At 40.3% G+C, this 24,703-nt stretch overlaps 3 protein-coding genes across 3 annotated transcripts in view; 1 reads left to right on the top strand and 2 right to left on the bottom strand.

The window, feature by feature from the left end:
* The window catches only part of si:dkey-262k9.2, a gene marked incomplete in the record, with an annotated part of 9,777 nt that extends 7,376 nt beyond the window's left edge, over positions 1-2,401 (top strand). The window contains 1 exon segment of the mRNA XM_035671778.1: positions 1-2,401. Coding sequence (XP_035527671.1) covers positions 1-29 — 29 coding nt within the window.
* A 917-nt stretch (positions 2,402-3,318) lies between these two features.
* fxyd5 (FXYD domain containing ion transport regulator 5) lies at positions 3,319-9,340 on the bottom strand. The gene is made up of 10 exons (XM_035671777.1): positions 9,106-9,340; positions 7,355-7,400; positions 5,982-6,068; positions 5,601-5,738; positions 5,470-5,520; positions 4,806-4,880; positions 4,369-4,398; positions 4,206-4,280; positions 4,039-4,084; positions 3,319-3,552 (listed from the first exon to the last, which is right to left on the bottom strand). Exons 1-10 carry the CDS (start codon positions 9,313-9,315, stop codon positions 3,528-3,530), a joined length of 783 nt encoding a protein of 260 aa, XP_035527670.1. The 5' UTR covers positions 9,316-9,340; the 3' UTR covers positions 3,319-3,527.
* Positions 9,341-12,882: 3,542 nt separating this feature from the next.
* Positions 12,883-24,703, bottom strand: part of nphs1 (NPHS1 adhesion molecule, nephrin) — a 33,057-nt gene continuing 21,236 nt past the window's right edge. Inside the window, exons 16-29 of the mRNA XM_035671726.1 lie at positions 24,001-24,141; positions 22,064-22,185; positions 21,317-21,476; positions 20,993-21,149; positions 20,468-20,619; positions 17,959-18,070; positions 17,694-17,875; positions 17,544-17,594; positions 17,098-17,220; positions 16,490-16,538; positions 16,007-16,139; positions 14,939-15,017; positions 14,534-14,700; positions 12,883-14,363 (exon numbers count right to left, since the gene is read on the bottom strand). Of these exons, the coding sequence (XP_035527619.1) occupies positions 14,274-14,363; positions 14,534-14,700; positions 14,939-15,017; positions 16,007-16,139; positions 16,490-16,538; positions 17,098-17,220; positions 17,544-17,594; positions 17,694-17,875; positions 17,959-18,070; positions 20,468-20,619; positions 20,993-21,149; positions 21,317-21,476; positions 22,064-22,185; positions 24,001-24,141 (1,718 nt within the window). The 3' untranslated portion in view covers positions 12,883-14,273. The remainder of the gene's footprint in view (positions 14,364-14,533; positions 14,701-14,938; positions 15,018-16,006; positions 16,140-16,489; positions 16,539-17,097; positions 17,221-17,543; positions 17,595-17,693; positions 17,876-17,958; positions 18,071-20,467; positions 20,620-20,992; positions 21,150-21,316; positions 21,477-22,063; positions 22,186-24,000; positions 24,142-24,703) is intronic.

Below are 24,703 nucleotides of genomic sequence, written 5' to 3'. Positions count from 1 at the left end.
CAGAGCAGGACCAGAAAGGGGCCGTCTAGTTCCTGGTGGAGTAGGAGTCCTATAACACACAGACAAGATGAGCAATGCACCGGGATATGTCATCTCCTACTCTTTGACTCAGGACAGTTACACTTCTTTGCACAATAGCCTGCTTCGTACTATTCAGTTAATTGCTCCTGCACAATATCTTATCAGTACATATGCAATATGTGTTTTTTTTTTTTTTACTGTTTTTTACTTTTGTCTTTGTCTCAGCCGTTTCTACTCCACATACACACAATTTAGCCTGGGACACTTGGAACACATTCAAACCTTCTAATTGGATTCTATTTGAGGAATCCAAATCAAAGCCGGAGAATATGGCTTAAAGCTTCTTTTGTTAAAAGGGATAATTTAGCACAGCCAGAGCTCCCCCTTTTTTTACTACCTGAAAAAAGAAATTATTCCCACCAGCTATGCAGTGAAACTGTATTTGCGTTTGATTTGGTGCATGTGGAACAGACCTATCTGTGTGAAATGGTTGATGAGAAACCATGCTAATCCACACTAAGCCAGCCCAGTGCTCACTTCATTCCCCTGTTCACTTGTCTGACATCTTCTGTTCCTGCCCCATTAGGAGTGACAAGAGGCAGTGCAATAGGAAGATAAAAATCTGTTCCCCCTCGTCTCAACCTCAGAAAAAAAGAAATAAGTGGAAATAGCCAATGTGAACATGTTCTTGCAAGGCAGCAAATTAATCGACCGCCATGAATGATGATGTTTTCTTTTCCCCCTCTCTTTTTCGTTTTGAAAGGCTTTCACTTTAGTCTTGCAGATTGTAAATAGCTCTCTGAATGCTGTAGAGAGTTAGATTAATGCCTTACACACTGGCAGTGAGATGCTGGGTGTGAGGGAGGGATAAAATCTCCCGAATCAAATAAAGTGTTGGGTATGATTGGGAAAATACCAATAATGCCTCTGTTTCATTCATACGGCGCATGATGGCTTCTCTGTTTTCATTTAAATGGAAATCAATCATGCCCTGTGAAAGAAAGCTTTCTATCAAAGAACCCAAGGCACTAGTTCCCTTATTTGTACTAATGGCAAAAGGCAAAGGTTAGAGGGGAAGGGGACATGCTCCTGTTCGACATGAGCATTTCAGTTGTGGCTTTATGAGGCGCATATATGTTAACGACACTAGGAGTGGCTACATGGGGTTAAACACTGGATTTTTCAAAGGAGGATCTCACTTTGCTCTTCCACTAAATCTTGCAGCTAATCTCGCCACTGGGGGCAGGGCTTGGCTCAAATCCAACCAGAGAGCATAAACAGTTGTGCAGTCATGTCTTCATCAGGGCCTATAGTAGCTATAGGTCTGTGCTGAAGGATCGTCTTAAAAATGATGCATCCCAGGATCCCAGTTTATTTAACACAAACAAATTGGCAGAAATGATTATTGTTTGTGCCTTTGTTTTACTGTTTGTATTTGAACACTGTATATACAGTTTCTGTTACTTCTCAAAAAAAAATGTAGCATTGCCCAATAAATCTTCAATATGTGTCAGCATTTCAAAGGGAGGACAATTGGACCAAAATTGCAGTACAAAACATTTCAGTTTTAAATGTCTGTAGTCTACATATTCATATTTACTCATATTCATTATTTCTGCTGGACAAATAAACCACAATGAAATAACATCAGCTGCAGAGTATTCTCTTTGAATGCTTTTTCCAAAATGTAGAGAGAAAAAAAGACTCAGCATTTGGTCCAGCCAAGCTCTTCTCTATTATTCCCTCCTGTAAAGCATCTCTGCTGTGACACTACTTATGTAAATGTAACAAAATGTAGCCGTTTCTTCCTCAACGACATATATATGTGAAAAGGTTACGCTTTTTTTTTTTTTCTTTTATCAACTGGCTGATTCTGTATCTGTCCAGACAAAGTATGGTGGCCCTGAGAGCTCAACGCACTGCAACCTGAGAAAAGTCATGCAAAGAAACAAAACACAATCAAATAAAGAAGTATGTTTGAAAACAAATGCGCAGCATTTAAAAAAATTGAGAAAACAAAACAAAATTCCTCTCAAGGGCACTGTACTATAGGCATTGTCAGACTCTATGCATTTTTTTATATATAATATATTGTATGTATTTGCTGAGCTATGCATTTGAATTGTGGACTCAATGAAAAATATTGTATTTGGCTAAATGGTCTTTTTTGATATATACTTGTTAAATTTAAGGGGTGATGTCTTCTCTCCACTGTTCATTCATAAATTGGGTGCAAAACAAAGTTGCGGTGGTGGGAGTCAGTTATTTGCCAAAAAATCTTTAAATATTTGTATTTTAGGGTCATATTTCAACAAAAACTTTTAAATTTGGACTTAAAGTTCCAGTATGTAACATTTAGGAGGATCTATTGCCAGAAATGGGATACAATATGCATTAGTATGTTTTCATTAGTGTACAATCACCTGGCTTTAGATAGGGCCCTTCTTGTTTTTGTGCATTTCTCGGCCGCTGTAGTTTCTCCTTTGGAAGGGGAGGGTGAAGCAAATGAGTTGCACTACGTAACTACACTGCTAGATGCCACTAAATCCTACACACTGGTCCTTTAATGGTAAATGCATATGTTCATACGCACCTGTGTATACACATTGTGTATGTATTATTTGTGCCAAGGACAGTCACAGTTCATATCATTATTTAGTATGTAATACATTATCTCATATCTCTCTCTCTCTATAAACAATTGCAGTAGGTGATTGTATATCATGAATTAATTCGATCTGCACAGCTGCTGTCACTTTTATTTTGTTTTGATAGCAATTAGAACAGTGAGTTCTACTGTATATAATGTAGGTATGCTCTGGATTGTGTTGATTTTAACAGCTGTTATAAAATGTGCTTGGTTTCACCAGTTTGTTGTCTGTATCATTTTGATGCCACATAGATGCAAAGATAATGTGGCAATGGATCTTTTTTAATCTAGGGCTTTACTCATTTATAAGCATAGAGGCACTAAGAGGCTTAGGCATCCCTTACTAAACATTGCGCTGTTGTTGAGACTGAAAGAGTAAAGAGCGCACAGTATCTATCAGGAAGAGGAAGTGACCCAGCTTAATTTTAGATCTTGAACACAAGAGATGAGGTTGACAAATATGAGATGGGGGTTATTCTTTAACCTTTAATAATAATCCTGGTGTTTTCAGTCATAAGATACAGAGATCATTAGAAACAAGCCTGCTTCATGGCTGAAGTTATGATTAAAATATGAATCATCTCTTCATTATTTGCCAAGATAATCACTTTACTTTTTTAGTGCCGTTTTGCCACATATAGAAATAACATTTGACATAGATTAAGCAGGTAATCGTTCCACTTTTTTCACTTGACACAAGTTTTGACACTGTTACTAAGCAGCATATAGTCCATCAGTCCACATGCACACAAACACACATGCTGGCAGGTGTTGGTTGAGTGTTTTCTTCTTGATTGACTCCTGGTTGGTTTGTTGCAGCTCTGCGCTTTTATCAGTATACACATGCTCTCTCTCCTTATCCCTGGACTACTCGATACGTCCTGGTAAATAAACACACAGAAATTTAAAGTGTCAAACACTTTTTAGGAAGTCAATTATATTTGCCAAACAGAAATATATCACATAAGGAAAATTTTAAAAAAGTGGTTTGCAGTTGGTCTGTTGGGGTTTTTCCCCAACAAATAGCTTAATCATAATCTTTTTGATCTATTAATCATCACAGAGGTTTTAGTCAGCATTCTATTGAGCTATTATATGTCTGAAGTGACTGATTGTTTGCCATATATCATCCAGTAGCCCGTGACATAAATTATTTATCTCATTCAACTGCAGTTTGTTAACAGCATGATGTAAGCACGGCTACCCTTGCTCATGGACTATAATTTAGTCAAACATCACTTTTTATCAGCTTTCATTGTCTTAAATTAATCAGCATTTGTGCTAATCGTGCACTTCTCAAATACTGCACAAATACAAAATATGAGTATTCACTAGATTTAATTAAATAAAAGGCTGTAAATACTTACTTAGATGACCTCTTGTGACACTTGGGCAGCCGACAGACCCTGCCACCTACAGAGATAAGCAAAAGAGCAAATAGAGATAAGCAAAAGAGGGAGGAGGAGTGGGGTTGTGTAATTACGGTTTATAAGAGATTACACAAGACAAAAGTGGCATTCAGAGTCATACTTACAGCTAATGACCATGATGCCCATGATGAAAAGTACTGCTGCAATGAACAGACCAGCATGGCGCAGGGACTTATAATCTGGACATATAAAACACAAATCAAAAGCTCAACCATAGATTCAACAGGTAATAACAGAAAAGAAACACTGTCAAATGTAGATTTTTACCATAGGTGAAATCGTTGTCCCACTCAGGATCTATAAGAAGAAAAAGTAGAAAAGTATTGAATTAAGTTTGACTGTTGAACACAGGAAGCGTCTACAGGAAGAAAAAATCTGGAAGATCACTGGGGAACAACAGTCAAAGATGGCATGACAGATCTACTGGCCCCGCTGACATGCTGTTGATGGTGTATCAAAACCCTATCTATGGCAAGCCAGCACAGCATGAGGACACAAATATCTTATCTCTTCTTGCATAAGGTACAATCAAGCATTAATCTGTTGGCAAGAGAGGAAGTGAGGTGCTCTATTCTACCTCTCCGCTAAGGGTTTTGTTTGGAAGCCGGGGAATTCTGATACTGTCAGTCTGTCATGAGATAACAATAAAACAGCGATGCCTGTGGCATTTAAGGTAACTATGGAGTAGTAAAATCTTTTGTTACCCCAGGCAACAGCTTCACGGCTCAAGTTTTTCCTGGGTGTCTTTGGTATAGCTGTGGAGGACCTCACTTTGGATGCTTGAAAAATAGATAGTAAAAACATTAGTTTACATGATTTGTTTTGTTTTCTGGATCCCTCTGTATTTCAGATCTATAAAGTCTAATATGTATAAGACAAAGGTGTATAATGCAAAAGCACAATTTCATATATTGGACATATTGACTCCTTATCTTTACCTGTCCATACAGAATTACTTCTCATAAAATCCCAGGTGCATTCCTATGTTGAACTCCATTTTTAATTAAATTCCTGAATATTTCAGTGGAATGACTCTCAGAGGAAATTTGGGCCGACACTTTTTAAAGCTCTCTCTGTCGCTCTCACTCTATTTCTCTCTCTTTCCCCCGGTGCTGTAAAATGCAGTAGAAGTACTCCTCTGTATATCTCTACAAGGACAGGGAGTTTAACATTTTCTAATTACCTCATAATTAGTTTAAAAGCCTCCTGCATTCTTGATGAGAACATCTACTGTACAGTAAGCCTTTGCTAAATGTGAAGGGATGTTATAGCCTATAGTGGAGTGTTGATGGTTTATCTACTATGTAAACTCAGTGGCTCCACCAACTGGGTGTTCAAATATGTGAGGGAGAGGGTGAGGATTGTTACCTGAAGTGGATATGAGATTTGTTTGTGGTTTTGTTGTTTCCTCATTGATAGCTACAGGGACAGAAACACCCAAATTAACAGGTTAAAGTGCTAAATTATGGGTGTTACTTACAGCACTAATGCAACACTACCTGTTGTCTTAATTTCTGATGTGGAGTTGTTGACAGTGAGTGACTTGACGGTGTTAATGTGCTGGTTTGTGGTTTCAGCGGCGGACGTTTCCGGGGAGGAGTCAGCACCTCTGGTGACTCTACCTTCCACTCTTCTTCCTGTTAAACAAAGAAAGTGAACTGAATTAGATAGATAGATAGATAGATAGTAAGATAGATAGATAGATAGATAGATAGATAGATAGATAGATAGATAGATAATAGATAATAGATAGACAGGTTAGTAGATAGATAGATAGCATAGATGAGATAGATAGAAAGATCTATTTATGATCATGCATAGTCACTGTAAAAACTTAAATAGCCTGGAAGACTGAAAAAGCTGCAAAAGTAGTACCATACCAGCAGGAGTGGGCATTGAGTTTGCCTGTATTGGCTGCCTCACAGACTCCAATTTGATCTGTGGGTGTGGGAGTCTCAGCCTTGACACTGCGGGGGGGGGGGGGGACACACTTTAATCACCAAAAACACAAGTCAGACGAAGCCTCATGGCGAGGCCTCAATACAGTACAGTTTACAGGAAGAACAAAGAACAGTGTTGTTGTATCCCAGTCACTCTCTCAAACAATGCTGTGATGTATTCCTGGCAGAGGCCGAACTTTGAGAATGCGTCTGGCCATGCAGGGGAGAGAGGCCTGCATTTGCATTGAGAGTATGTCACAGTAGCAGTGCTGTGAGTAGGGCAGTGCGGCACAGTTACAAAGAAGTAGCTCTTATAAAACCTCTGGCTACAACAGAGCTGGATTGTTGTGTGTGACTGCAGGACAGTGAAGCCGTTGTCTGTTTACTCACTCAGCACCTTCCAATTAGTGCTGAAGCTCTACAAAACCGCCACTTTCTTGGGCTAATGCTGTAATTCCCACTACTTTAATGAACCTGTATAAAGGGAAGGGGAAGTTTTGATGTGTTAGATATTGTGTGTGGGGAAAAAAAACCTTGATGTTGTTTGTAATAAACCATTTGTATTGTGTTAATAGATGCAGTTCAGTGTGAGCTTATCCCTTATGGACTAAGATAAAGTTGTACCTTCAGTCTGAAATATGTGTCTGCTAAATGAGTGATGTTGACTAAAGGACCCACATCATTATTAGAACTTATTACATTATTGTTTTTATGAACATTAAATACTATTATATATATTTGTGATCTGCCTTTATATACATTTCCAGGCATTTAAAGGGGAACTCCATCTCTTAACCACAGTAGGATGTTTACTCATAACGAGGCGTACTAGTCATCATCAGCCTGAGAAAACACTGTTATAATGTTTTCTGTGGCTCTGTAGGAGGTTTATCAGTTTTAACCCTGATGATTTAATGCATATGAGCATTTAGCCAACTAATTTCTAAGCTGCAGCCTAAAGCGACAAAATACTTTTGAAAGAAGAAATATCACATTCTGCCTCTTACAAATGATATGTTGAACTCATGAGCAGTAAAATATTGCTCAGTTCAATACACTTAAGGGTTTTGCTGCCAGTATTGCTTGGCATGGTAGTAATGTTAGCAAACTATTGCTAAATACTGTTGTGTAACTGACATTAGCGAGTCAGTTTGCTGTCTTTATGACTCATCGCTGCCTGTATTACTATAAAGCTACATTACTGCATTTACATTTCAGCATATGACTATCCTGTTATTGTGATTTGGGACCAAATGGGCTGCTGTTCAGTATAGACTCGGTTTATACTCAAATGTGAGTTTGTTTGTACTCACCTTTTAACATGACGAACAGGAAAAAGGTCAAGGGAAAAAAATAAGTCTGAAAGAAAGAAACAGATGAGAGGAGGTAAAACAATGATGCAGAAAGTGTAAACAAGGTTGATATTGGAGTTCAGTGGCTGATTACAGAACCCCAGTATTCATTCACTGTACTTTATCAGTTTAAGTTGAAGGCACAGCAATGCATAGGGAACTTAGCTAGGCTAGATGTGTGAACCTGTGGTTATGCAAACTTAAAATAAAGGCACAGATTTCAGATTAAAATTATTCATAGTCATAGCTAAACAATTAACTAAATTACTACATTTAACTTAATATCAAAAAATCCTTTGCAGAGACTGCCATCATCAAACACCAATACAATAGGGTGTATCTCAACAAGAGAATGTAATTAACAAATTACATTTCAGTTTGTGCAATTTTACTACAACTTGTGGTTATAAGATTGAAATGACCTAACCACTGTATTTAAGATCTGGAAAGTAATCCAGAGCCGCTCAGATATCACAGGTGACTCCATACATGAAGACAGCTCGTGATAACGCAGACACTTTGATACATCTGTTGCAGAGGACTGGAGCAGATACACAACATCCAAACAAAATGTCTGCTCATTAGCACACAGAGAGATCACTGTTAATTCATACAGTGTCTGATCATGGTTTTGTTGTTTAACCAGGGCAGAGTACAAGGTGAACAACATACACTGAATGGCAAGTCAACGCTTATAGGCTCTGCTTAGAGTATTGAAGTAAGAGAGCATTTGTTCTGGAACATTTTGTACAGTACAAACAGACAGGAAGTAGACACACTTATGTTTCGCACCACATGGTCATTTCTCCTTCCTGCTAAAGCACACGCATTTCTCATGCAGCATGACAGAAAACAGATCCTTACTTTCAATGTCAAACTTTGTAAGACATCATAACCACAATTCTTTTTTTCCATTTGTCAAAAATGAGTGATTGAGGTTGCGCATTGTGTATGCAAACCTCCCACACGTGTCTGTGTTCAACTTTATGGCACTATTGATCAAACTTTCCCATATTTGCACACAGTGTGCTGCTGTCACCAATTAAAAAAATGGCATTGGAGGATGTGTCAAAACAACTCTTTTTTAACATAATGGAAATCCTGTGGTGGCGAGCAACGTTTTCTGAATCAGTGGGAAAAAAACAGCTCTTTCCTCCCCCTCACAACAGCTTGCCCCTAGCTTGAAACAAAACACTATAGAAAAACAAAAGTAAGCAAATACATGCCCGATATTGTATGATTGTATAGAAATACAAAGAACAACAGCTGCCAAGCAGGTACAGCAGAGGTGGGTAGAGTAACAAATGGAAGACTAGGCCAGTGGCTCGGTTTGAATGCACCCCCAGCAGAAAATTAATCTTGATCTTTGACCTATCCTGGTGGCAGCTCGTCCTCCAGGCTTGGAACAGTGTGACAGGTGAGCGTCCGTGGCCGTCATGAGCTGTGACAGCTCAGATTAGCAGGTCATGCCAATCTTCATTTCTCTCCAGAGCATATGTCAAGATGAGGCCTGTTTCCCTTGGGCTGTACAGGCGTCTTTCCCTTCCCCTAGCCTGACCTGCCTGCCCGTTTGTCACATCTAGCACTCTCACTCACTCTCCCGTCTGTCTGTTCATCCGTTTGTCTGTCATCCTCCATCAATCTCCCTTCAGTTTGCTTTCACCAGAACAGCCCTGTGATATTTAGTCATCCATCCAGGCTATTATGCTTACCTTAGTATCCATCCTGCGAGGTGCCCGAGTCCACAGATGTATCCGCAGCCTCGTCATCGAAGATGCTTCCGCCTGTATGTCACTTCTGAAAGGCTGATGGGGTAACTGGTAACAGTCAACCACACCCATGTGCTCACCCATCACTACTTCCTCATCCAATTGTCTGAACTCTGTTTCAGTCTCTCGCTCACCCACGCTTTCTCCTGACATGGCCTCCTCCTTCTTGTTCTTTGGGTTTTTTCACTCTCACTCACTCCAGTACGATCTCTGTCTGCAGTTCAACCGACTCTCAGCATGGTGGCTTGACTTCCTACTTACTTTAGTCTTTTATTGTGTTTGCCTGTCTGTCATCCTGTCTTTCTCCATGTTTATACAATATTTTCTGTCCACATGTCCATCTATCATCTGTGTCCATGTAGCTGCCTCACAGACAAGAAATGAATGGCCCTGTTGTAATGAGAAATTGTTGATATATCTGCAGTCACTCAAAAATGCAGTACATATAGGAGGAAATTGTGAGAGTTTTATTAAATATCCTCTTTAACCCTCTGAAATATGTGGCTGTAAAGAAATATATGCCTTTAGATACCAACCTTTTAAACAAGCATTGAAGAAGCAGTTCTGTTTCTTGAATACATTTTAAAATGTTTCTGTTTTGCTACCAAGCAAACACACATCAACTGCATGACATATGACCCACTGCTCCATGTTTATCACACTGAAATCCAGTTAAGCAGTGACAAACCCAACCTGTTAAATCCTCAGGGTTTTTTCCCAGATATTTCAACTATTGCTTCAAGGCTACAGGACTGGTGTGTTATTGTGACCTAACAGCATTACCCAACTGACGAGCACAAACCTAGACTGTTACAACAGACAAAGCCTGCAATTCATACACACTAGCAGAGGATGGTCTTTGTCCAGAGTGCTTTTGGATCAGCTTGCCCTTTGTCACATTTTTATGGTTTCTCTACAGAAATTCTTGCAGTTTTTAATAAGCATTTAAACACAGTTTGTATCGTGACCTTCCTTAGCAAAATGTTACGTTTTTCTCAGGTTCAGACACAGAATATAAAAAAATTCAGTCAAAAATGTTATTCCTCCAGCCAATCATATTATGAGATGTACCCTGACAAGTTATAAGACACATCATGAGGATCATCAGTCTGTTATAATATAACGCAATATAACATTTACTTTCTTAATAAATGGTTCCTTTTTTCCATTTTTTGTTCACTCTTGTTGGGCAATATTTATTTTGTGTAAGGCTGTGGGTTTACAGACATGTGTTGATAATACATTTCAGACATAGGTACATACAGTATAATGAGGTCTTTCAAAAGCAGTGACCTGTCTACTTCAATAGCAAAAACAGTACATGAAGTGATTTTTTATTTTATTTGTCACATGTATTTGTACAGTATGTCATGAGACTGAGTTAATAATAACCGTTTGTTATGTTCTTTTTTCTCTCTTTTGTCCCTTTGCTCGTCTTTTCATCCTAGTGTGTGAGTGGGAGTAGGTATGCATTTAAATAAGCGAGATGCAGAGAGAGAGATGTGTGTATTCAAATGTGCTTACATATGAAAAACAAAAAATATACTCAGGTTTAAATGAGACTTGAAAAAAATATATTTTCTTTTGTTAAGCTTTGGGGAAAATGCTTGCTTAATGCTTGCCTGGATTTTGTTTAATAAAGCCTACACTACCTTAAATAGAGACAAATGTGGACTGTTGTGTGAAGCAACTTTTTGAGTTGCCTCTCTGCGACACTGTATAAGCACATTGTGGTATAGTTTCATGACTCTTGCCTTTCAATGTGGTCTGGTACAATACATACACTATGGCCAGACATCAAATTCATCTATAATTAAAAAGGATCACATGCTCTGTTAGCTTTCAATATGCTTTCAGATCTGCCCTCATCAAAATTAAAAATGAATTGTGTTTTTACTTCCGAGTTATCTTTCATGGACTGCTGTTGTATTTATTAAGATGTATTCGTTCATCCACATTGGAGGGCAAATTACATCCTCATTACTGACAACAGGAGAGCACAGCCACAAAGTGAGTCATAATAACTGCCAGTAAAATCATGTTCTAATTTGTAAAACCTGTGGTTACTTTTGATTTGATTTCTATTTAGTTCAAATTGAAAAATCTGAATAATGAGAGCAATGACAGGGCTTGCAGAAATTTGAGTTAAATTTGAGTTAGCTCCCCACTGGTAGCACAACCTGTTAAAGGGATAAAAAAGCATTATTCAATCTCATATTTGTTTTGTTAAAAAGAAAACCAGGAGAGGGGTAACAAAGGATGTGAAAACTCTCTCCAGGAGCTGAGGTAATTAAAGTCTCTTATTTGTTTCTCTTTTGACTTAATTGTGCACTCATGCAGCCTGTATGTTCGAGCTCCCTTGAGATTCTTCTGAACAAAACATATCAAAATGTTCATGAGGCAAGTGAGGAAAAATAGAAGTTGACGTACAGCATTGAGCTGTCAAGGCTTCAGTTTAGCAGATTATCGTTCCTGCCTGAGCCGAAATGATGCATCATGAAGAGGCTTTGGTATGAACACAGCAGTCAGCTTGACAGGAACTTAAACAATTGTTCAGTAATGACACAAACATACCTTGACAGCTCATGATGGAGAATAGTGAGCCTAATTGAGGGAACGCAGTTCAGTGAAACATTGAGATTTATTTCCAGGCAGTCAGGCCCCCATTGAAGAAACAGCATTTTGGTGGCTTGGACGAATGTGTGGACTATAACATCCTCACCAGGGTTTAAATATCACATACTGTAAATAAATATTGCCAGGGCAAATAATGCTTAGAAGATTTCTTGAGTATTCTACAATAATAATACAAAAAGAGTGATGAAGATGTCTAACTTGGTCTAGCTAAAGAACTCATGAAGCAAACCATCAAAGTAGAAAAAGTGTTTTTTCTATTGAGGAAAAGTAAATAAAGATTATACCCTTTATTCTTTGTACGTGTGTCTCATTGGACTATATGTGTTGTCTGTGCTGAGTTATCTGTGTTACGTGTGTACTCATGAGACTGATGTGACAAATCGTGCTTGGGGGGAAAAGCAGAAACTGGAAGCAGGAACAGGGTGCGTGCATAACGGCTCTGTGTGCAGATATAATAAAAGCCCAGTCACTCTTTGTGCATACTACAAGGCGGCAGGAATAAAAAGGAGACGTGGAAACTTTGAGGAAGTGTCCGATCTCTGCACAATATATTAAAGAGGAAGTTACACAAATACAAAGAGCACACAAATCCCTAGTATAATACAGGGAGACAGCACCTATTTTTGCAGGTGTTCTGCATTTTCTCAGTAAACTGGCAGGTCAATGACAGCATGAGTCTGCAGCTTGAAATGTACATCATCAACAGATATTGGTCAGATAGTGAAGGCCTTGGCTCTTGAATGCCCTGCCCGAAGAAAGTAGGATGGCTGAGTCAGTGACATCTTATTAAATCTCTTCTTAAAATACACTCTTAACAACTGACTTTATTTGTTTTTCAGCCATGGTAGCAGCATGGCTCTATGGATTGCAATTGCACCACTTGGAGGAGAAAGAAAGTCACGTTTTTAATTTTTGTGGAGCAATTGTTGTTACTTCTGTAAAGAGGTATGTGTGTGTGTGTGTGTGTGTGTGTGTGTGGAAGTGTATACTTACTGAGGGTTTACCAGCAGCTGTTCTCATGATACCTCTTTTTGTTTTTTGACTTCCTATTATGAGGTCTAACAGCTCACTGTCCCTCCACTGACTACCTCCTTTGTTTGTGACTCCTGTCAGTGCAGAATTGTGATGAATGTCAATCTAGAGTGAGAGTAAGAGTGTGATTTTAATCACATATGAAAGTGAAAAACAGATGAGTCACATATGAGCAAAGAAAAATGGACCCACGATGGCCTGCAGTGTGAACGTAACCTTAGTCTTGCTTTATTTTACTTTAAAATGTCTTTTTATTTATCTAATCCTATATTGATAGAATTGGTTGTATCTGATCTGGTATAAAATCTAATCCATTAGGATTCTGTTAGATTTCATAATTTGTATAATTTTAATTTGCTGTCTTGTGTAAAGAAGCTTTGGTTTTTCAAAGTGCTCTATAAATAAAGACTGTAATTATTGTATAGGCTGTGGATTAAAGCTATACAGTAAACTGCTTTTCCTTGAACTACAATTTGTACGGAAAACCAAAGGAAGAGGAGAGTTTTTTGTAGCAGTAGCCACAGTAGCAGCTTAACCTAACCCTCTCTTCCTGTCCCTATCTCTCTTCAACTGTCCACCCTCAGTGAGACAAATTCCCTGCATGGGTTTTCTCTCTCCCTGATGCTGTGAGCTGAACTCCAATCCGAGAGAAAACAGGATTAAAGTCTGGCCCTAGATATGGCTTTACCTCCCGAAGACATAACCGTGCTAAATACCACTCAGTACTATCCCATTGTACGGATTCCCACGGTCTAACTGTGAGGTCTTGAGCTCTTTGTATGAGACAGGAGAGGGACAGGCGACTGTCGTCAGGTTCTCATGTGGATACATGTTAGAATTTGTTGGATGGATCAAAAAGGATGTTTTCTGCTTGGATGGTACCATGAGTCTGTAGTGCTTCTGCCCTAGTGCCAACCACAGCGTTGTCAGTCCATTTTTGTGTCTAAGTGACTGATTCATGTGTACCTGCAGGCCAAAGCAAGGGAGGGGGGGGTTTGGTGGTGGTGTTTGGGTAGTGACTGTGACTTAGCCCCAAGAAAGAAAGAGGGTAAAGGTGAAAGAACAGTGAGGTCAAGGGAGGAGGGAGAAGAAAATAAACTTGCTATTATACAACAGAACAATTTTTTCTTTCTTGATTACATGAGGTTACAGAGGCCATTCTGCCTTGCTTCTTTTCAGCTTCCTTAGTTGCCATACAGTACCTTTCTGTAAGTCAACCCAGTCCTTTGAGCAAAACATTCAATTTTAACAATATATACACTAAGATTTCCTAACACTTGACAGTGAAAATCTGTATTAAGTATTCTTCCTTCTCTTGTGATAGGTTGATTCAAGGTGATTTGTGACATACTATTCAAAGGGAATAAAATACCACAGTATTCAGTGACTACTGTTGAGTCACAAACCCTGTCAGCGTATTTGTTTGCGCTGACCTTCTCATTCTAGACTAATTCACCTCGTAGTTCAAAGGGGAGATCAGAATCTCTCTGCGGTTGTCGAACACCCATGAACTGCCTCATTTTCTCCGTACCCTGCTGAGAGACAGATTGAATCTCGGTTTCAGTTAAAAACACAACAAAGCCACAGAATACCATCCACCTTTTATAAACAATTTATTTTGCAACTGAACTGTGATATTAATAAATGTGCATAATGCATCAACTAGGAGCTCTCATCATAGGTTGGGGTTTTGTTTACAGACCTGAGGGTGGTTTGGTGATCTCCACTCAGTCCTTTGATGAGGCAATCTGTGGTCAGGCAAGGACAGAGGAGACGGAAGAGAGGAAGCCAGGATGTCCTGGTACAGACCCCTGTCTCTTACTTCTTCATACAGATGGCTGTGAGAGTCCACGGGGAGGTGGGTGACATCTTGAAGCACACATGGAAACACATATACAAAACATAAATATGGACAAATATATTTACAATCCTTCAATCTGAATGCACTTGAATAATTGCTAATGGTGAGCATTAAGATAAATCAGAAAACACTCCAGCTGCGCCAAGTTTTAAGTTAAAGGCTTAAGTTCAAACAAGATCAGTTCCTGACTGGCTCAGACTGTATCATATTTTGGACTTTGTTTACTGTAGTATATTTGTGTCTCACCAAGTCTACGCATTTCCTCCGGGTGTGGACTGAGAGGCGGCATGTAGTCACCGGTGGGGTAATAATAATGGGAACTTTCCTGGAATTAATTAAACAGAAGAGAGAGAGCATCAGTTTGAACTTAAGTAACATCAAGTAAATGTCAATTCCACATGTGTGGGGGGAGTGGGTTGGTTCACTCAAATTATAGCAGTATAGTATAGTGTAATAACCTCTAGAAGAATTCAACCATGCAGATAGATTTGGGTTTATTTGCTTGCTTTATGTATCCATCTCCAGGATCTCTGGGTTGAATTTCTACAACATGGGTGAACAAATTTAATTAGAAAACCAAAGAGAGACAGAAGATATAGTCCCTGCGACAATGTTTGACAGTAAAATCTGTGGAATATCCAAAGTAATGGGGATATTGTTTATAGTATGACATGTTGCTGTTTTCAATACTGTAAGGACCACCTCCACTGAACTGGGATGTAGGCAGATATCTCAGGCACAGAAGACCTGGGTAAAAAAAAACTAAAAAAACTATCTGCACTCAGGGCTAGATAGCACTACAAGTAAGTGAGAAAACAGACTTTTTTTTATTTTCGTAATTTGGCTGAACCAACCCTTACAGGTATGTACTGTTTTAAATTAGGGGAGAGATAAAGCCTGCCTCTGTGGGGATTTGAAGTTTCATTATACCCCATCCTGACAGCACACTGCTATCTGTTTTCTTCTATCCTCACTCGTCAAGGTTCAAATCCTTGTTGGCCCCTTTAAAGTACAAAATGATAATTTCTCCGAGATCGATGTGTATTTTGAATGCTAATTGTGAGGTATTGATCTATGTTCCATCTCTATGCACAGCTAAAGGTTTCATTAGTTTATCTATCCATTTTCCTTGTTATGGCTGAATTCTCCACTTCCTCTCCTTCACCCCCTGCCTAACCTCTTCCTCCCCTCATCTGTTTACTCAGCCTTCTCTGTGTCTCTGCATATTTTCTCAATTGCCCTTTTCTCTCTCTCTCTCTCTCTCTCTCTCCAATCCCGCTCTTCCCTTTCTTCCTCCTCCTCTACCGTTCTTACCGCCGCATAGCTCTCATAGACATTGCTGTCTGTTTCGGATCCAGAGTCGATGAGGAGGGTGCGCTGGGCTGCGACGTTGATCTTTTCTCTGCTTTCATACTTATTGGAGTTGCTTACAGTTGACTGACTGGACCTACAGGGAGAAATCAGCTTCTGTCATCTACTTGCACTTATTGATTAATTTCCCAGCAACTCTTAATCTCCAATATGAACTACGAGAGATGCAAAAAACTCAGCACACATAGCAACTTTTTTTCATGCATTCCTTAAGTTCTTAATAAGAAAGTATCATGTGGTACCCGTTTATTGCAGGACTGTGGTGCAAGTTTGATGACACCAATATTAATGGATATTGACAGAGGTTTTTTTTTGCCCGCCTGGCTGTTTTAGTGGCTGGGTCAGCCAATGGATCAGGTCTCAGTCTTCTCAGAGTGGATTGGATGTGTGTCTCTTTATTACTTCTACTGCAGGGCCTTAACTTACCCCTCCTCTTCTTTCTTCGTTCCATCCAACACACTGCCTCCTCTACCCCCTGCAGGGGGAACAGGAACAAGAGGAAAGCAGCTTAGTGTTAGGAAATTAGAACTGGAAGAGAGGAGCATCATCTCATAAGAACTGAAATTGATCAGAGCAGTAAAAGGGCTAGAGACAGTGAGAGTGAACGAAAGACAAGCAAACTGTGAAAATCTATGTGAAAACCAGAGGGCAGAGGAAGGTGAGGAATAAAAAGTAAAAGATAGAGAGGGGAGACAGTAAGACTGGAGAACAAATAGAAAGAGACAGAAGGAGAGAAAGAAGGACATAAAGACAGCAAATGAGATAAAAGATATGGATGCAACAGAGAAGTGACAGCTTTGAAGGATGAATGTGGCAAGAGGTAGTGGCTAAGAGAATCAGCAGAAGAAGAGGCAGGATAGACGGAAAGAAAGAGGGGACATGGAAAGATGAGAAGAGAGTGAGAGGCTGAGCTGACAATTGCGTCATGGTTCGGAGTTATCTCCTTAGAGTTATGTTGAGGAATCAGGACATTGTAATGACAGGAATGGGGAAAACACCTTCACATCCAAGGATGTAAAGGTTGTTATGGTTACCTGTCTGACCTCGCTTCTTTTTCCACCTCAATCCAAAGAAGCAGCCCAGCGAATTCAATACCAGCACGACTCCGAGCACCACTGTGAACACTACTGTGAAATAGGCTGGCAGTCCACTTGCACCTAGTTCACAAAACATTAAAAACATTAGCTCAATGCATAACAATGAAAGTTAAAGAGGAAGTAATATGGAAATCCGGGAAGATAAAAACTGACTGAGACAGACCCAACCACTCTCTCAATTGTCTTTATTGATTAAAGACTAGCAGAGGGGAAAAAGTATGGGTGGGTGCCATGACAACCGCTACTCTCGTAGAGCAAACATTAACAGCCTTGGAGGTGCATACATTAACATGATTTAGCCAAAATGAAGCTAGCTGCTGTGCAAACAGCAATTTCCAACTGCCCTTAAGAGCTTTTTCAGGGAGCTGTGATAAAAGACTTACTCTGTGAGACTGAGTCATCATCTGCTGGGACTTCTTCTAGTTCTGGCCTCTCTGTAGAGAAAGACACTTGTAATCATTATGTTAAAGGTACCATAGTTCATTGTACAGTAGAGTCCTTTCAGTGTCAAGCTGGGGTTACTCCAAACTGACCCTTGGTGGTGATGGTCAGTACTGCATTGTTGTCAGCGTAGCCACTCTCTCCCATCGCATTGAGGGCATTGACAGAGAAGTTGTAGGTGGTGACAGGCTGCAGGGCAGTGACAGTAAAGGTTGCTGCGCCGGGAGGAAAGACGTCCATGTACAGGAAACTGGCTACCTGATCCCAGCGGTATCTGACATCCAAAAGTCACTGTCAGATACAAATCATTGATTAGGGCTGTCATTCATAAACCAACATCCTTTATTGACATCTCACCTTATACGAAATCTTTGCTGCAAACCACCATCGAAGCCGGGGATCCACTCCAGAGTGACCGAGTCGTGGGTGGCATCGACTTGGCGAAACAATGAAGGAGGATCTGGGCTGTCTGAGGACGAAAGAAAAGAAAAAATGTGTAAAAAGCAAATGTGCTCTTGATTTTCGATTTTGCAAGAATACTGACAAGGAGCAGAACATCTTCATTCGACAGGTGGCTGTTTGAAAAGGCTTTAGGTGGTAAGAAATCGAGTGATTATATCTACAGAAATAACACACGAGGCCCTGCTGGCCTATAGGATCGTGAATCCCCTCCGGCCTCTGCTTTGGAGTGGTTATAAATAGACAAAATGATATTGCTAAAAGTGAGTGCAGAGCTGACATTTTACTTCATAGAAACAGAAGAAAAGAAAGAACAATTAATTGAGATATTGTCACTTTTTCTATTGGTCATGCAATTGTGTTTGAAAATGTAATTATTCTCATTAGATATGTGTGGCAGAATGACTAGTAATAGCTGTTTAGAGCAAATGGTTTGTGGATGCAATTGTTATATGATTTCAGACTGTGACATGTGACTCTCGCAGATTTTTACATACTACAGCATTTTAAATGTGGAAGATTTAAAAAGAATTGAAAAAGAAATTTGATAATAACAGCTGATGATAAATAATAAATAAGAGTAAATAAAATTAAATCATGGAGGAGAAATGATGACCGTGGTCAAAACTTGTCAGTGAGCCTCCGAAGCCTCTTTTATTTTTGTATGTCCTCCTAATCACAGTTTATTCCACCGGCTCTAAAAAAACATCTTTTTGACAGCAGCAGCTTTGCATTTTTTAACAGTGCATCACTCCTTATCTGGTTTTTCTTAAGGTTGTGCTTTGTTGTATGAATGCTCAGGAAAACATGGGTAGAGCTATAGCTGATCCCTCTCAGAACAAACTGAATGATTTGTCCAATTTAAGTCATGCAATGAAGGATAAAGCCTCTTGATTATTATCAATATTGTGGACAGAGATCAAAGGAGGCTAACCAGGCCTACAGTCTGACATGAGGCACCGCTTCAGTCAGGGTAGTGAAGGGAAAGTGGATTATTTTGCATTTGGAGCATGGAAAAAAGAAGGGTGGTTATGGAGGCAGAGGGAGAGATAGGCAAGGAGAGAATAAAGAGAGATAGTTGAGCAGCAACATAAGAAGGGGATGCTCTACTCGTCTCTAGCTCCAGGCTGCAGCCCAGTTTGCAGAGTAAATAATTCCCACTATCAGCTCCACTCATAAGATTCCAGGGCAAAGAGGTCAGCCTTATTTGGATCTCGTCTCCTTCAAATCCAAAAAGGACCATGCTAACGAAAAAAAAAACTCTCTTCCTCTTGGGCTCTAAAATGATAAGGAAGCATATAAAATTTATTATCACTGTGTCAGATTAATTATGAATATTCACAGCACTAAAAACACGACTAGGGAAAAACAGGGCCGATATTGGATTGTATTTTATGGTTTTTATAGTAAACATTAAATGTGTCCAATGATGGCTGTGGGCCTTTGCTGAGAGCAAGGCTGTGTTGATAATGGCGGTGGTGCAAGGATACAGTGGTAGCTTGAAGGCAGAAAAGCCTAAGCACGCCAGGAGAGCAAAGCATATCATTGCAGCATTATCTGAGGGAGAAGTGGAGTAGTGCTATGGGCTAAATGATAAGGTAGAGATAGAGCAATGGAATAAGTTCCTTAAAGGGCTGACACTCAGGAGCAACAACTCTCTCCAGTTTACAGAATTCTGCATGTTCAATGGCACTCCCACACTATTGTAATGTTGCTGGAAAAGGCTGATAAACCTTGGACAAAGCAGCACAGACACAATTATTTTGAGATGCTGCCAAATTAGAACCAAAGGAAAAATGTATGCCCCACTGCCAAGTATGTGATATGCATAATCCTTACATGTTGTGTGGCCTAACTACTGACTTTGATCATTTGCCTTTTATTTAAAGCTGCATTAGGAGTTTTTTGTACCACTAGGGGGCATTGATGAGAAAGGTAAGACTATAACAATAAAGTCTACGTGGAGGCCAGATAACTAAAACCATGAGAAATAAACGTCTAAGCTTTGTGAAGCTGCAGAGTTAGATTGTATTCTCAATGGCTTGCTATTACTAGTGACCCTTCCACACAACAGAGTAATTTGATTCAATTTGAAAAAAAAAAAATGTTTGCACATTGTTGCTGCCCAAGAAAAACTATCTAGAAAGTTTGGTGATTTTGAAAACTAAACTGAAGTATCATGTATTTCTTTTTTTTTTCGAAATGAGAAAATTCTCTTACATCTGAAGCCAACCTTTGAAAGACCCATTGGAGGATCTGAAAAATGCATTGCTACATTGCTGAGACAAGGTTGTCTTAGTTCATGAAAAGTTGACGTTTTGGAGATACAAGGTTTTCGCATAGACAATTAATGATATGAAGAACTCATCCACCCAGAGACCGGTACACACAGGAAACACAAATGTACTTGTGCTGACGAGCTGGATGTCTAGGTTGTCTTCCCCAAGTGAGTTGCGAGCAGTGCAGCTGAAGACAGCATAGTCCATAACTGCGCTCACATTTACTACTCGAACTGTGCTGGTGTGGTAAGAGCCTTCCCGCACGGTTCGTTCCTCATACCTGCAGCATGCACATATGCGTGCGCACACACACACACACAGACAAAAAACACACAGAAAGAGAGATAAATCCTGAACAGGCAGACAGCAGGGATTGTGATGTCCTGCAGATTGCACTAAGTCACCCAATTTCACACATCAAAGAAGCATTAAACAGGTATTTGCATAGTGAGGAGCGAAGTATAAAACGCACTAAATCTGGATTTAGTGGTGAAATAGAAAGAAATCGCAAAAGAATACATTATACTAGGGTAAAACCTAATATAATTGTGAGGATTCATCAATATGTGACAAAATGCTGACAGTAGCACAAGTTAATAGTAAAGAGGCTGGCAAGAACAGCATTTGAAATACAATAAAGTGTACTCTCTGACCTGGGGTTTGCAAAGTCCATGCGTACACCATTTTTTTCCCAAGAGAAGTCGACACGGGGAATACCCTCTGCCTGACACACTACCTCTGCTGTAGAAGTGCCATCTCCTCTACTTGCTACCTTCCTCCACTGGGCTCCTTTCTGAAGCTCTGGTTTGACTACGTGAGACAAGATGAGCATGAAGGTTATTAATGCAGAAACCAAACACAATAAAGGAGAAAATCTACACATGTATTTAGTGACAAACAAAGATGTGAACGTTCCCACAAGTCTCCATGTATGTTTTGTTTCTCTCTGACACTGACAATAAATATTACAAACTTACATTGCACAACCAGCCGCACGTCTACAGTGGCAAGGGGTGCTATGCCATTATTGGCTGTGCACTGGTAAATACCAGCGTGAGCCCGAGTCACATTATAGATGGTCAGAAGGCCAGATTCGTCTTCCTGAGTCTCCTCTCCCAACTCCACCTCCCCTTCTCCCTGTGCAAGACAGAGTGAGAGGGAATAACTGGCAGACAGCAGCTATCCCTCACTACACACTCACCTCCTCCTGGGTGAGGGCTGGAGTTGTGCGAGAGCAAGACAGGTAGACAGTGAGGGAGAGTTGAGCAGGAAACCATCAGAGCTTGAGGTGGGGATGGAAAGGGCGTCGGGGGAACGAGCTCGGAGGACAGAGAAGGATAATGCCAAGGGTTGGAGAGCCATGGGGAAAGAGAAAATGAGGGGCTGTGCAGGTTGAAAGCGGGACACACAGTACAGCCAGGGGGTGGGTTAGACTGGAGAAGGCATCAGTGGATACAGAGACCACGCCACATTGACGAATGTGCCCTTTAGTCACGCAGCAGTAATGAAAGCTATTTTTCTGAATTTGGGCTGAGTGTGGAGCAGGAAGAGGTGGGGTGGAAGGATAGTTAGAGCCAGTGAAATATGGTGCATCCGCGCATTTAGAAAGGCCAGTGATAAACGGTAAGAACGGATAAAATAATAGAAAGCCAGATAAGGGAAATATAATCCAGGGTATGGCTGTGTTTCTGTGTATGCATGTGTGCGTGTACCCGAGCACTCACCAGAAATTTCCAAGAGAACATGTCAGGTATAATGGGGTTGGCATCTGCCACACATATCAGGTCTGCTGTTTCCCCCAGGTTCACAAACACAGGGTCCTTCTCTGCCTTGACACTGGGAGCATCTGAGAGGAAGAAAACGGGACAAGGCTGAGGCAGGACCAAAGGTTAACAGGCCAATCTGGGACAAATCGTTTGCCAACCCATTTAACAGACATGCTGCATTGCTATAATTACTCTTACACTTGTTTGCCTTTGAACGTGTTCATAACCCTGTCTTAATTGGCCTCTGAGTTTCAGATACAATGCCATTAACCTCTCTATATGTTGGAGGACTACAAATGCTTCTGCGATCAAACTCAGAATTGCACATATGACCCACAAGGCCCTCCGCTGACGGCACATCACCATATGGACTATGACAGACTGACCAATTTCCCCTCCCTTGATTCCTCTCTTCATCAAATCCTCTCTCCTTCCTCACTGCAGAGCTCCTCTTCTTATCTTTATTCTCTACCTCACAAGCTTTTTATTCTTCCCATGAGTGCCGTGTTCTAGCAAAAATAAGGCCATTAGTGCCTACTTGTCTAAACCTATGTTCACACTTGAAGAACAGCGGTGGGAAAGACTAGAGAGACACAGACCTCTGGGTTGGTGGGATCTACCCATGTTGGCCTGCTAACCAAGACCGACATTGTTAAGTGGACTACACTGCCACCCATAAAAGCTACTACAATCCTCCATACATAATGAATATCTACAACTGTCAAGCCCAGTCAGATCAGGACGGCAGAATCCATTAGGCGTCTACCATGGGCTTTGGTGAAACAGGCAGACCTACATTTTCAACACTTCCATTATTAAATCATCAGTATCGGGGCAGAGGGCCTGGAGCTCGAGGCTGGGCCTGGGGCAGCAGTGGAGCGGACAGCCTTGCATGGAGGCCTAAATAATGAGGCATGTTTGCCGGGCAGGAGCTGAAAGTCAATGTTGTTATCTGGGTGTGTCAGCAAGTGTGGATGCACTGACAGTTCTGATACTTCTGATACTAGCATCCAACTGATTCAAATCCAATGAGCAATATGGACAATTTGCAATATGCAACAATATTTCTGCTCATTCTCTGTATTTAAAGGAAGAAGGTAAATGATGTGGTTGACCCACAGGGCCCACAGGTATACCTGCAGATTTGGCACCTTAGAAACTGAAAAAAGATTGATCAATTATGAGTGGATTGCAGGAGGGTAAAACAAAATAATGATTATAAAGAAAGTATAATTTCCAGTATTGTCTCTCCAATCCTTTGCTCTCGTTTTCAGCTTCTGAACTGAGGCTTGCAGAATCAGTGGCATCTTTTTAATCATTCCTCAAAATATTTATTTTTAAAAAAGCTTTTCAGTAATGCTAGCACACTATTTTATTTCCATTTTCAAATTTGATTTGCCTGATTGCAGTCCTGAAATGTTTTAATTCTGGTTCAACCATGTAAAGCACTTTGTAACTTTGTTTTGAAAAGTGCTGAATAAATTAAGTTTATTGTCATTAATATTATTATTATTATCTTCCTCTCTTTTGCTGTTTTGTCTATTTTTCCTCAAGCAGGTGCTCTGGTGTAAGTTTAATTAATTCATAGAAACTATTGTAAATAATCAAACTTACTTTCTAAGTTAACTGAACTCTAAAGGTTACTCTAAAATGATCGAAACACATGGGAAAAGAATTACAGTTGCACATTACAGTACAGCTGTCACGTATGTCATCTTTAATATGTGCAAAGTAATCTATGTGTATTTCAAATTTTACTGGTAAAGGATTCACGGAACAGTGCCTTTATCATAAAACAGAAACCCCCTGAATAGAGCTCACTGGCAACCTGACAAAATCTGAACGTGTGTGGGTGCATGCCCCTGCTCATCTGTTCTCTGAGTGCAGGTTCTTACATTGAACGTCCAGCATGATTGAGGTTTGGTCAAAACCCTCGTCATTTGTGCACTTGACTGTGTAAAGTCCGGCATCTTTCCTCGTCACATTCTTGATCTCCAGTGAGTTGTCGTCCAGCCAGTGGTAGCGCAGATCCCCCTCTTTAGAAAACATGGAAACGCACACGCACAGACACACATGCACACATGCAAACCAATAGTAAATTAAGTATTCATTACACGCTCATCAACCGCATGTCCTCTGGCCACCGGTCTCTAAGTGACATCTAATCCTGCATTATTGATTGGCCTGGCTGGATTCCCACATCAAGCCAACAATAGGCTGCGTGAGAGACACCTTCTGTACCACAGCACTCAAAATGTAGTAATAGGTGGGTTTCCGCATTCAGGATACAGTCATTTTACGGTGGGGGCTGCATATGATCGAGCTAACAGAGTTAACAGAGAAAGAGAGTGGGTGCAGCAGGGCCCTGATGACACTGGCCTGGAGGAGAAGCCAGGTTTAGAACCGTTGTGTTGTATTCAGTGAGACAGCAATCCTCATTTAGACTGCATACATTAGAGCCATAATGAGAATCACATTTGGCAGGGTCCCATGCTGGCTAACCTGCCATGTTTTATTCAGGCCCTGAATGGCAGAGCTGAGTGCTTACTTGCTGGCTCAGCTCAACTAGGACCTGGTTTATAGAGCCATCACACAGCC

Source organism: Morone saxatilis, unplaced genomic scaffold, assembly GCF_004916995.1.
Source record: "Morone saxatilis isolate NCDOM2014 unplaced genomic scaffold, NCSU_SB_2.0 Contig24, whole genome shotgun sequence".
In the NCBI taxonomy this organism is placed as follows: Eukaryota; Metazoa; Chordata; class Actinopteri; family Moronidae; genus Morone; species Morone saxatilis.
This window is presented reverse-complemented; position numbering and strand designations above follow the sequence as displayed.

Coding starts and splice junctions, on each gene's coding strand:
- fxyd5 (XM_035671777.1), bottom strand. CDS start 9,315: ATGTCAGGAGAAAGCGTGGGTGAGCGAGAGACTGAAACAGAGTTCAGA. Junction 5,739..5,981: donor CTCAATGCCCACTCCTGCTG/GTATGGTACTAC, acceptor TTTGTTTAACAG/GAAGAAGAGTGGAAGGTAGA. Junction 4,399..4,805: donor CCGTGAAGCTGTTGCCTGGG/GTAACAAAAGAT, acceptor TTCTTCTTATAG/ATCCTGAGTGGGACAACGAT.